This window comes from Tamandua tetradactyla, chromosome 12 (assembly GCF_023851605.1).
Source record: "Tamandua tetradactyla isolate mTamTet1 chromosome 12, mTamTet1.pri, whole genome shotgun sequence".
Taxonomy (NCBI): domain Eukaryota; kingdom Metazoa; phylum Chordata; class Mammalia; order Pilosa; family Myrmecophagidae; genus Tamandua; species Tamandua tetradactyla.
Genome location: NC_135338.1, coordinates 36,914,395 through 36,927,892, shown reverse-complemented (window position 1 = coordinate 36,927,892; position 13,498 = coordinate 36,914,395). Strand labels below are relative to the sequence as shown.

The following is a 13,498-nucleotide window of genomic DNA, read 5'->3' as shown; positions in this document are numbered from 1 at the left end:
GCCCTACTATATTGAATCAGAATTAAAAGAAGTGGCTACCCCCACGAGATTGAATCAGGATTAAAACAAGGCTTTTCTGGGGTACATAATATTTGCAAATGGCACAGTTGCCCAACCCTAATTTTAATAAAGTTAATGCCCTTTGGTATCTGAGACACAGTTCCTGAATATGTATGTTTGCATTTCTGGAATAAAGTAGAATAGAATAAGATAGTTTGTGCTGAAATACTTTTTGTGTGTGTCTTGTAGATATGCAGAGCCTAGAGAAGCTGTTGAAAGACGCCATTGTTTATGGTCAGCCTCGGACACGAAGGTCCTGGAAGAAAATTCTAATCCTTGTTGAAGGAATATATAGGTAATCATACTTGATTATTATTATCTTTGTGATGTGGCCCCCTAGAATTTTTAAGCTGAAGAGAATTCTAGTCTGTATCCCTCTAGAGGTAACATTTGGTGGCTTGTTAAAATACCAAGAAGGAAAGTCAACACTAGAACAGGGGTCTTTATGTGGGGCTCTTCTTTAGTCTTTCCATCATACTACCCAGTCTTCAAATCCCCCCTTCTCTGCCAGTCCTTTATTTTTCTCCTGTTGTAGAGAAAATTTATATATAGGGGCAAGAATTGGAATGTTTTCTAATACATCAAAACAAATGGCACACCGTTGAATTATGAGGAATATTTTATTTTGATTAACTATTTGCTGTCCTTATACTTACTCCCTTACCTCCTGATGTTTTTTGTTCTTTGTGAAATTTTGATTGTATATACAAAGTCTAATGTTGTCTATAATTACTAGCTTTAGAAGCCTCTATGTGACCTTTATCCTTAAGTGCTGAATTAAGATCAGTTGTGTTCTGGTGTTTATTTTAAAAGAACCAGTCTCCTTTCCCCTAGAAATCTGCCTATCCGTGGCATCATCTAACTTTGCCACAGTTAGAGTTGTCAGTCCATTTAAAAGCAGTAAATTAAAAAAATAAATAATAAAAAAGTAGTCAACTCCTAGTTTGGTAAATTAAAAAGTCTCAGTATATGTGTTGTTTATCCTGTTTTTCCAGCATGGAGGGATCCATTGTTCGCCTTCCTGAAGTAATTGCCCTTAAGAAGAAATACAAGGCATATTTGTATCTAGATGAAGCTCACAGCATTGGGGCACTGGGTCCCACAGGTCGAGGTGTGGTAGACTACTTTGGCTTGGATCCTGAGGATGTGGACATTATGATGGGAACATTCACCAAAAGCTTTGGGGCTTCTGGAGGATACATTGGGGGCAAGAAGGTAAATGTGCCATGAAAACTGAGCAATAAAAGACAAAGATACTGTCTTCTGGATTTAGTAATGCATATTTAGTAGATAGGTTCCTGAACTGGGATGCTGAAATCTTGAATTTGTTGATAGCTTAGGCTCATAGTACAACGGACTTCATACTTGAGCTGCCCAGTGAGCAAATCAATGTCTCCTCACTTAAGTAAAGGTTGGTTCTGTTCCTTGTTTCTTATTTTCTTGTTTTAGTTCATCTTAAACTAAATGCTGACCTGAGATACAGGATACCTTGTTTTATGAAAGAACACACAGTGATGCTTCCTGTTTGCTAGAATCTTCTATTGGATTCGAGTTGTGCTCATAATCTCAGACATAGTGGGATTGTCGTGGGAGCCAGTGGGAATTCAGGACTGGTTTCCCTGCCCTTGGACTCAACTGCATCTTGGGTAAACATAAAAATAGGAAGAATGAAGATTATTTTGCGAGCTCTGGGGTATTACAAAGTGTTTTATTTTTTATTTTTTAAATTATATGGTGACATTTGAGAGTGAATCATTGGAGAATCAGTGTGGCAAGGTAGATAGAGGCCTAGATTAAAAAAATTTTCTGCTTATTTTGTAAGACCTTGAGCAAGGCATTTAAACCTTTCAATTTCCTTATCAGTAAAATGGAGATAAACAGTGAGGGTTTAAAAAATAATGTATGTCCATGCTATACAACATTGGATAAATGTGGAAAACATTATAATAAGTGATAGAAGTCAGTCACAAAAGAATTCATAATGTTCGGTCCCATTTATGTGAACTGTCCAGAATAGGCAAATTCATAAAAAGATAAAATAGTTTAGTGATTGCCAGGGGATTGGAAGAATAGGGGAACTGAAGAGTCATTAATGGGCAGGAATTTTTTTTGGGTGTGGTTGAAATAATTGTGAATTGCTAAAATATGCCAAATGTTACAATTTTTTTACTTTTGCTTTTTTTAAATAATTTTTTTTATTGTACAATATAGCGTACATGCAAAGAAAGAAAAAAGCAGTAGTTTTCAAAGCACTCTTCAACAGGTTGTTACCCGTCAGATTCCAGAATTTGTCATGGACTGCCATACCATCATCTCAGATTTTTCCTTCTAGCTACTCCAGAACATTGAAGGCTAGAAGGAATAAATATTTTTTTCATCTTCACAGTCGATATTTTTTGTGAAAAATAACATAGATAAAAAAGCACATTGCAGCAATTAATTGTAAGAACAGATTTCAAAGTTTGGTATGGATTACAATTCCACAATTTAGGTTTTTACTTCTAGCTGCTCTAGGATACTGGAGACTAAAAGAAATATCAATAAAATGATTCCGCAATCATACTTGTTTGTTAAATCCTACCTTGTCTCTATAGTGCCACCATCACCTTTGATCTTTTTCCCACTCTATAGAGGTATTTGCGCTATGCCCATTCTAACTTTTTCATGTTGAAAGGGGCTGTCAATAATAGAGGTAAGGAGATAGATCTAACTGATGTTCTGGAAAGGCTGGCCCCTCTAGGTTTCAGGACTTATCTTGTCCGGGGACCTATCTGGAGGTTGTAGGTATCTAGAAAGTTACCCTAGTGCATAGAAACTTTGTAGAATCTTATATATTGCCCTAGGTGTTCTTTAGAATTGGCTGGAATGATTTAGGTTGGGGTTTGGCAAATTATGATAAGTAGCAGTGTCTACCTGAAGCTTGCATAAGAGTGACCTCCGGAGTAGCCTCTCGACTGTATTTGAACTCACTCAGCTACTCATACCTTAATTTGTTACTCTTCTTTTCCCTCTTTTGGTCAGGATGGCATTATTGATCCCATGGCACCAGGGCCAGACTCATTCCTGGGAGTAATTTCCCATGCCGCCAGGGAGACATTCACCCCTGGATATAATGTCCCACATAGTGGGGACGGCAATGATTTTTCACTTGCAGCATTGGGCCTAGAGAGAGTGAGGCCACATCTGCGCATCAAAAGAAGTTCCTGGAAGTAACTCTTAGGCATGCCTATAGAAAGGCTAAGCTTCTCTGCTACATACATAAGCTTCACAAGAGCAAGCCTCAAGATCAAGGGGTTGACCTATTGATTTGGGTGTCTCTAAGGTTTGACATAGTATCAGGGGTTTCTCTGGTGGTAAAGTTTAATAGTTCCATATTTTTTCTCCCATCCCCCAAGGGACTTTGCCAATACTTTTTGATTATCTGCTTATATGTTCTAGGATGTATCCAGGCATTACATTAAGCCATACAAAATTAAAGGACTTCATTCTTATTCTGGGCTCCTTGTGTTTTGATTGTTTGAATGAGCTATCCAGACAGGTAGAGTTATATTATGTGCTACAGAAAATTCAGTTTCAGCACAAAATAAACCTCTCTTCCTTTAGTCTCAAAGAATAGGTGAGGTTCTAAAATACAAACAGTGTTGTCCTTACCCCTTTCCTCTGAATTACCTTACTTCTAACCCAGTCGGCTTCATTCTTATCTCTAAATATCAACTTATACATATATAAAACAGCCTCTCAAAGTCCAAAAATAACAATTAGCACTTTGGACTAAATGTTACTGCTATAAGAGCTTTTTTTAATAAGTGAATACTATGGTATATGAATTATATCTCAGTGAAGCAGAAATTTAAAAAAAATTGTCCATAACACTAGAAAAAAATGCATGTCAAGTATTTGTAAGCGCCACATAGAAGGTACTCGTAAATATTCATAATTCCTTACCATTTGGAATCATAAAGAATTCTTTCTCTTACTAATTGACTACCTTTTAGAGAAAACCCATTATTAGTGGTTCTTAATTTGGTTGATAGATTTTTATCTCAAATTTTACCTTTATGTCAGTGGAGCCAGGATCACTTTGGAGAGTTGATTGTTGTTTTTGGTTGGATTTGTTGCTGAACCAAAAGATAGAAAAACACTGCTCTGGTGGATCATTTAAGTATAGTATTTTTGTGCTTTGTTAAGCACAGTATACTTGTGCTTTGTGTTTTATTCTATAATTTTTAGTATTTTTCAAGTGATAATACTATCACAATTTTAAAGCCAAATTTGGTTTCTTTTGTATACATTTAAAGATCTAGTGAAGTTAAAAGATATCAAAATGTGACATCTGAGACACAGCTAGAGTTCTCTTGTGATGAAAATCATCATTACCCTATATACCAACTGTTGAAAACTCTGAAGAAGTGATCAGGCTTCAATTACAGATATGAATGAAGCTGACCTGGGTAGGACTAATGTAAATCATATTAAAGGGTAAAGTGTGATATTGACTGTATTTCAATTTCTGTCTGAGACCAAAGGAAGACATATTTATTTGGTGCAAAATTTATACTTTCAATATCTAATTTTTAACTTACATGGTCAGCTTAATCGAATACTATAGTTACATGGAACTTTAAATAGGGAGTGAGATCTTGTTGATCTGTACAGGTAGTGTGATGCCCAAAACATCCCAGAATAACCTGGGCAGAAGATGATAAAAGTATTTGCTAAGTCCCTTCAAGGGACTGGGGAAAAATCTGGAAATATTATACTTCCCCACCTGGGAAGACCTGGTATTCTCACAAGCATTGTTGACTGCCAATTCGATGGGACAGGTGCTCAATCTTGGGGATTGCCCTTATGGAACTTATTCCTGCAAAGGAGAAGCTAAGCCTATTTATGATTATGCATAAGAGTCACCCCCAGAGAACCTCTTTTGTTGCTCAGATGTGGCTTTTCTCTCTACCAACTTGGCAGGTGAACTCATTGCCTTCCCCTCTACATGAGACCTAACTCATGGGGATGAGCATGGCCCTGGTTTCATGAGAATAAGAAAGCATTCTTGACCAAAACGGGGAAGGCAAATGAAACTAAATGAAGTGTCAGTGGCTGAGAAATTTCAAATAGAGTTGAGAGGTGCTTCAGGAGGTTATTCTTATGCAGTATATAGGTAACCGTTTTCAAAGTTTTTGGTGTATTGGAGTAGTAGCTAGAGGGAAATATCTGATACTGTTGAACTCTAATCCAGTATAGCCTTGTGAAGTGTGACTGTGAACATGTGAGTGTGAAAATCTTGTGACTGACATTCCTTTATCCAGTGTATGGACAGATGACTAAGAAAAAATAAATAAATAAATAAATAAACAATAGAAGGCATGGGGTTTATTAGATCCTGTTTTGGGTATTCTTCTTTATTTTTATTTTTATTCTTATTGTTATTTTTTTTGGAGTAATGAAAATGCCAAAAAATCTATTTTAATGATGAATGCACAGCTTTATGATGATACTGGGAACCACTGATTGTACACTTCTTAGATGATTATATCTCAGTGAAAAATCATTGAAGAAAAAAAGGTATCAGAGAATAGGGATATGTAATTCACTGTTTTTGAAATCCTTGTAACCGACAAAGTTTTTCTTTATTCAGTGAGATGGCCTTAGTGTTCTAATGAAAAACCCAGTGAATTTTCTGTTTAATTTCTGCCACGTTTATATAATTTTGTTAATCTGTGTATCTGAAGGATAGTTAATGCCTTTAAAATTGTTGTCAGAGATGTCAGTGTACTTTTATTGTTATTTCAGGGTGTAAAGATGGGCTTTGGAGGCATAGGTAAGGTGCTAAATTTTCTGTAATACCTAGAAGATTGTACCTAAAAAACAAACCAACGCCTCCTTGTTTAATTTAACCTTATAAATCTGTTTAGTTTATTGTAACAGTAAATGATAGGTTCTTCTAAAATGAGAGAATTTCTTTAAAACTAGTTTTCTTCTATGTTATGACATGTTTAAAAAACAATATAAAGCCTCAGGACATTTCCGTGTCTCTGACAGTGTGCTTTGACCGTGTCGGTTGGCCTTGCATCTCAGATTAGTGCCCCTGTTCTAGTAGTATAGAAGGAAGAACAGCACTGATGTGCCCTTGAATTCAAGCATTGCCTCTAATTCTATGCTTTTGTGAACTCCTCAGGAGCTGATAGACTATCTGAGAGTGCATTCTCATAGTGCAGTGTATGCCACTTCATTGTCACCACCTGTAGTTGAGCAGATCATCACTTCGATGAAGTGCATCATGGGGCAGGATGGCACCAGCCTTGGTAAGCCTTTCTTCTCTTGGAAAATTTCCTAGGCTCAAGAAATATTTAGTACCCAGAAATGCTCTTTTTCTTGAACTTTTTCTTCAGCCTTTTATCTTAATAAGGAAGTTACACTAACGGGCAGATCCAGCGGGTGTATGACACATTGGTTTCTGTGGACACCATGAGAATACTGGCTCACTTGCTCTTTAATTCTCTTGTTTGTTGATAGTGAGGCTTTAATCTTACTGTTTGTCATACCTACATAGCTCTTCAATAATATACCTTCAGAGTCGTTCTTGAATTGCACCGTTTTATGTAGAGGTGTAATTCACTATGTAGTGAGGTTTCATTAACACAGTATTTAAGAGCTGCTGTTTCCATGAATTAGTGACCATGATTTAATGCGTTTTTAGTTTAAAATGCAGTAGGTTGTTTTTTTTTCAATTAGTTTATTTTGTCTTTGGTGAGATTTTAGTCAAACTAGTATCTCGACTTAAACATACTCAAATGAACAATAAAGTATGATATTCATTTTCTGATATTTGACTTTTATACTTTTATTCCGAGTCACCAGAGGGCAGTGTAGCTTGCAGAACAATTTCGGTAAAGGGGAACAATTGTGTTTGCTGGGTTTTTTTTTTTTTTTTTTCACTTTAAAAAGTATTTCCATTGTGGATATGAGACATACATTAATTTCACTTGTTGCTTTTTTAATGCTTCTTAAATCAGTTTGATTCTTATAAAAGATTTCTCAGTTGTCAGCCTTGGAGTTCTAGATTCTATTGATTTGGCTTATATTGAAAAACAAGAATGAAGTAGTATTTTTTTTCCCAGTTTTGGATAATTTCATTGTTCCCAAGAGAAAGAGGTAGTATTTTGATTGAACCTAAGTCTGTTTTTTAAAATCAGAATTTTTTTTCTATAGTCACCATAGCTAATTTTATTACATTACAATAATTAGGAGCAGTGCAGTTCATAGCAAAAAAATTACAAATTTCAGATCACTTCACAGCACGTTCTCTTATAAACGTTTGAAAGTTAATTTTAAAGAGTGGCAATTTTAAATTTAATGTTTGATATGACCAACATTCCTAGGTTATATCAAATGATGAGAACAACTAGATCACACTGCATATGTCCCACACATAGAAGAAAGCACAGTGTGCAAAATGTGCATGTTTCCATTTATACTATACAAAAATAGTTACAATACTTTCCAGGTAAACATGTTAAATTAAGAAATGGTAGTAGTAAGAAATTGGCACTCAAAGAAAAAAGCAAAAGTATTTTCAACATGAAACACATGACAGTGGAATTAGAAACTTTGGGAGAAAACATGTGATCCATTTAGTTCTTGTGGGGAGAGAAGGGAACTCTTTGTAACTGGCATTTCTGCAGCTAACATGTTTTTTTCTTGAACTCATCTAAGTTGCCTATCAACATCCCAAACAGACACTTAAAACTATTAAACTAAAATACATGCCTTAATGTAGTTATGATTATTCTTTAAGAACTGATGTGAGCATAACTTTAGAAAAAAAATTTTCATTCAGCAATTACTATAAAGATACCAATGCTGATGCAAACTGTTAATAACGGGGGGAGGTAAGTAGGAATTCTGTATTTTCTGCATGATTTTTCTGTAAACCTACAATTTCTCTAATTAAAAAAATATTTTTCATATTCTGACCAAATTTACAACTGCTACCTATATGCAATTCAGTTTCTCAATGCAGAATTCATGCTACCCAATATTAACATAGAAGTTAAAAAATCTTTAATATTTAATTATCAAGAGATTAATTTTTGACAGATAGAAATGACTTTAGATAGTTTTTACTGACAACATAAAAGTTAACATATATATATTGATTGGAAAATGGTTAGAAGAAAAAAATTACTGAAATACAAAGAGATGAACTTGTGCAAACTGCAGCTTAACTTGCCTCACACACTTTCTATAGCTATTAGAACGAAATTGTGCAATGGTGGCAAAGGTGTTGATAACCTATAAAAGAAAGTTAGGTTCTAATTTCCTATGCAGTGTGACTCGGTTAAAATAGAACCAAGAATTCCTAATTGGGAATGCTGTTCAAATTATACTGTATACTTCTGCTATTCTTCAGCAATCACGTTAATGTCCAAGACTGTATTTTAGCAATTTTTTTAGTATTTTTTGAGTATTTTTATCTTTAAGGCTGTAATAATTATATAACATTTATCTTATTTCTAGGATGAACCCCCTTTTTACAATCCCTTCAAAAACGAACTTTTTGTCAGACCATTCAACATTTATATAATAAAGAATAATAACCACTGCCTTTCAAAAAATTATCCAGCTATATAAAAAATTCAGGAGTCATAAAAATCTCCTTAGTTACGCACTGCAACTCTTGAACTATGGCCATTTTTTTCTTTTGTGTAGAAATAAGAAAGAGGAAGTACTGCATAAACATTAATCCCCTACCTAGACAATGTTCCATAAACTTGTAGTTTATTTAGCACATCAATTCAGAAATCATATTGATTTTACACAGGAATTTCCTTTTCTGTGAATTAGTTCAGGCACCTGCTTATTTCTACCCAGAGAAAATCATTTTAGAATTCAGCATTTAATTTTTTAAAAGTCAGTTTAAATTGACAGAGACAAACTGGTATATTATATACTTGGGAATTTTAATATTATTAACTGACATACAATTTAATATGTACTATAACTGGTTCAACAGAATCACATAGTTATGCCAAATTAAAAAATATATATATAATCACATTTACTCCTTTATAGCAATAACATAAAGTGATTTGTATAAAGTAGTTTGATTAAACAGTTGCATCTGAATTATACCAAAACAATCTTTTAGAATTGGAAGAAACCTTACAGGCCAAACCATTTCTTTGCAGAACTAAATTATGCACTGGTGCTATCATTGAGTCATGTGCCAAATGCCTTATTAAGATATTATAGGTCACACTAGAAATAAACACTATTCAAATAAAATCAGAATTTTACCTTAATATTTTTCTGATCTATGGTAGATCCTTAGTGTCTTTAGTTAGAGGTTTTTGGAAATAACAAGGTGTGATCATTTTCAGTTTCATGAATTGATTCCTTGGGTAAGAAAATAATTCATTCATGTTGTGAACAACAGCATGGAGCCTTGTGAGTAACTGCCTATTCACAGTAGCTGCAACTTTGAATTATCTCTTCCTTTCAGTATGGTGTTGTTGGAAATTGTGTGCTTGGATCTGATTTACAAATATATTTTTTGTTAGCTTTTATCTAGTTAGTTTGCATACATATAATAACCTTATTGATTCAGCACACAAATTTAGGCAACTAGAAAATGGCCTACAGCTATCAAACTTTGGATAATGTCTTTGCTGTGTCCTAAGGGGTGGATCCGTGTGACACATGACCTCTGGATATGTGCCTTAATCTGTAGAAAATGATGAAGTCCCTCAACTCTTATGTTTTGTTTGTCTTGAAATGTCTCAATCTTGCCTTCATTTGAAAACTTTTTTTTTACTTTGTTAGGGAAGTTGTGGGTTTACAGAAAAATCATGCACAAAATGCAGGATTTCCATATACCACCCCACCAACAACAACTTGTATTGTATGGAACATTTGTTACAATTGATGATAGCACTTTTTGTTGTTGCTGTTTGTTTTTCATCTTTTTTTTTATTAGAGAAGTTACAAGTTTACAGAAAAATCATGGAGAAAATACAAAGTACCCATATAACTGCTAATATTAATAGTTTGCCTTAATGCAGTAACTTTCTTAGAATTGATTTTTAAGAATATTATTATAATTATACTATTAACTATAGTCCAGAGTTTACATTGGGTTCTTTCTTTGTATTATGCAGTCCTATATTTCTTTTTAAAAGGTTGTTATTCTAGTAACATTTAAATTTCCTTTTTTAAACGACATTCAAATAAATAAGTGTTGACTATGATAGCACAATTTTTAATTGTATTATTTAAGTCCATGATTTAGCATCATTACATTACTGTAGTAAATCTTGACAAGCATACAAACTTACTGTAAGTGCATTTTCTTCTATTAAATTACCATGTAGTGATGGTGTCAAAATGAACTGTTATAAAATATAGCATAGTGCCTAGCCATGGATAATCCTCAGTAGATTATAGCTGTTTTTTTTAGTGGTTTTATTGAGATATATTCACATACCGAATTACTTTTAGTGTAATTACAGAGTTGTGCATTCATCACCATAGTCAATTTTAGAACCAGACCCCATGTAGCACTGTTAATTATTCTCAGAATATCATGCTACCATCACTTCTGTCCATTTCCAAACGTTTAAGTTCAAACTAGTTAAACAGTCTGCACTTACTGAGTTACTGCTCCACCTTCCTTAGTCTCATTCTACAGCCTGGTAACCTATATCCTGTATATTGTATCTATGAGTTTATATATTATAATGTTACATATTATAGTTAGGTAATTTGAAGGCAAAGTCAAAAGGCTACTCATTGCCCTGGTTCATTCATTTTTCCTACAAGGACAATAAAAAGATTTATTCAGCAATGCCATAAAAATAATCATTAACTTATGCATTCAAATCTAAAAGAAATCAAGTCAAATTTAATTAGTTATCAAGTAACAGGCTTCCTGAATCCCTAACTTCATCACTTGGGTTTGGCAATTCTGTAGAGACATAAGTTTGTCATGCTAATTAAAAATTTTAGGAAGTAATTTAAAAAGTCTGTTATTTAAAAGGTGGTCATGGGGGTGGGCCTTGGTGGCTCAGCAGGCAGACTTCTCACCTGCCAGGCCAGAGACCTGGGTTCTTTTCCTGGTTACCTGCCCATGTTAAAAAAAAAAGGTGGTGCTGGGCTGCCCGTGACAGGCTCTCCCTTGGGGTCACAGGAATACTAAGACTGCTGCCTGGACCCTCGCTAACCATGCTGTCTTGAGTAGCACTTTTTGCCATTGCCACAGAAGCCTCCTCGCTGAAGAATGCAGCCTTCCTAGGTCCAGGGATATTACAAGCAGTAAGACTCTTTCATATAGGCAGCCATGTTTTGCGCCTCTGCTGCCTCTTCCTGAATATGGAAGAAAAGTTCACCTTGGGCTGATCCCTGAGAAATTCTTCCAGTTCCTTTATCCTAAAACTGGTGTCACAGGACCCTGCATGCTCGGAATTGGGCTTATCCTATATTTTCTATCCAAAGAAATAAATGTGATTACCCCAGAGACCTTCTTTACCTTATCAACAGTAGAGTTGCTTATCTATATAGTTTAAAAATATGGTACCGTCATTGGACAATTTGCTGTAAACTCAATGGGCAAAAAAATTTCCAACTAGAAGAGGTGAAGCAGACTTCCATCAAAAACATCTTCAAGAAATCATAACAGACACTGGTGCAAAAGCATCATTACGTTTCTGATGTCCAAAGGAATAACATTGCTATGGTCTTGGAGGTCACTTACTGGGAACGGCTGCATAGAATATACAAGAAGTTAAAGAATTGCCTGGACTAGCAGATCTCTGTGCAGAATATGATGCATCAAAAGGAGCAAGACCACAATAAACTGGGTGGAAAAGCACATGGTGTAGAGCATCTCTACACAGTGGGAAAAGAAGACACTGCCAAGTGCATTGCGGATCTAAAGCTACTTGCGAAGAAGCTTTCAGTCACAACCAGTTCTGTAAATGCCTCTGTCCCAGTTGAGACAGCAAGAAATAGTTGATCACCTGAATGGAAAATAGTTTATTTGACAAAATCTTTGTGTATTGCTGTCTACTGAAGTTACAGTTTACGTTAACTAAAAATGAAAAATTTGAATTTGACATGGTATAAGAGAATAAAACAATCTGTTGGGCTATTAAAAATTTCTTATTCTTAATCTGCATTTTCGGTTGTTCCATGATCACTTTTAAATAAGTAGTTTGCTTTCAATGAAATCTAGTGCCTGACTAAAGATTATCAAATTATAGTTTAAATTCATAATTAGCTATATCATTTTACAATAAAATAACTGAAAAAATAAAAGTAAAAGCTGGTAGTGGCAGTTCTAAAAAGCTGCTGCAAATTCTTTGACACACTTCCCACTGAGAGGTGGAATCTGAATTAGTGTGGGCTGCCTTTGGTGACTTGGTGACTATAATCAACAGACTGTGGCTAGACAAGAACAGAACATGGGTTTCTACTCCAAAAACAAAACCCACACCCCCCTTAGCAGTCACCTCTCATCCCTCTATCCTTCACCACCCCTGCAGAGCCACTAATCTAATTCTTTCTCTATAGCTTATTTATGCCTTAAGTAAGCAACTATTTTATTTGTTTGTAGTTTTTTTTTTTTTGAAGAGGGACTGGTGCATGGTCCAGGAATCGAACCCAGGCCTCCCGCATGAGAGGCGAGCATTCTACCAGTGAACCACCCATGCACCCTGTAGTTTTTTTTTTAATGGAATTTTATTGAGATGTAGTCACATACCATACAAACAATCTGAAGTGTATAATCAGTGGCTCACAGTATCATCAAATAGTTGTGCATTCATCTTTGTGATCAATTTTAGAACATTTTCATTGCTGCAAAAAAAGAAATAAAAAAGAACACCCAAAATATCCCATACCCATTTCCCCCTACTTATTGACACATAGTTTTGGCATGGTGCATCTGTTACTGTTGATGAAAGAATATTAAGATATTACAGTTAACTGTAGTCTATATATACCCTATTATTATTTACTCCTTGTAAAAATTTTTTCTAGTTTATACAAAAAACTTTTTAATATTTGTACAGTTAGTCACAGTCATCATCCACCACAAGATTCGATGTGTTACACATTCCCATGTTTTAACTTCCAGCTTTCCTTTTGGGAACATACGTGACTCTAAATGGCCCCTTTCCACCACATTCACCCATAGTTTAGCACTGTTAATTATTCTCACAATAGCACTACCATCATCTCTATCCATTTCCAAATGTTTAAACTCAACTTAGTTAAATATTCTGACCTATTAAGCAACAATTCCACATTATCTAGCCTCATTCTTCTTTTTGTATGCTGTGTGGCGGGGTCACATTTAATTATTTTCCCATGTGAGTATCCTGTTATTGCAGCGCCATTTGTTGAATTTTTGTTTGCTTGTTTGTTTGTTTTTGTGGTTGGG

The 13,498-nt window shown here is 34.9% G+C and overlaps 1 protein-coding gene, 1 non-coding gene and 1 pseudogene across 3 annotated transcripts in view; 2 read left to right on the top strand and 1 right to left on the bottom strand.

Annotated features, from left to right (window-relative positions):
- Window positions 1–13,498, top strand: part of SPTLC2 (serine palmitoyltransferase long chain base subunit 2) — a 140,163-nt gene that overhangs the window by 54,028 nt on the left and 72,637 nt on the right. For both annotated transcript variants that reach the window (XM_077123200.1, XM_077123201.1), the window contains exons 7-9: window positions 250–355; window positions 1,056–1,275; window positions 6,236–6,362. In XM_077123200.1, the coding sequence (XP_076979315.1) occupies window positions 250–355; window positions 1,056–1,275; window positions 6,236–6,362 (453 nt within the window). The remainder of the gene's footprint in view (window positions 1–249; window positions 356–1,055; window positions 1,276–6,235; window positions 6,363–13,498) is intronic.
- On the top strand, window positions 6,372–13,486 carry LOC143652056 (ATP synthase peripheral stalk subunit b, mitochondrial pseudogene; annotated as a pseudogene).
- TRNAE-CUC (transfer RNA glutamic acid (anticodon CUC)) lies at window positions 12,697–12,767 on the bottom strand. Its single transcript has one exon. It is a non-coding gene; the product is annotated as a tRNA-Glu (tRNA).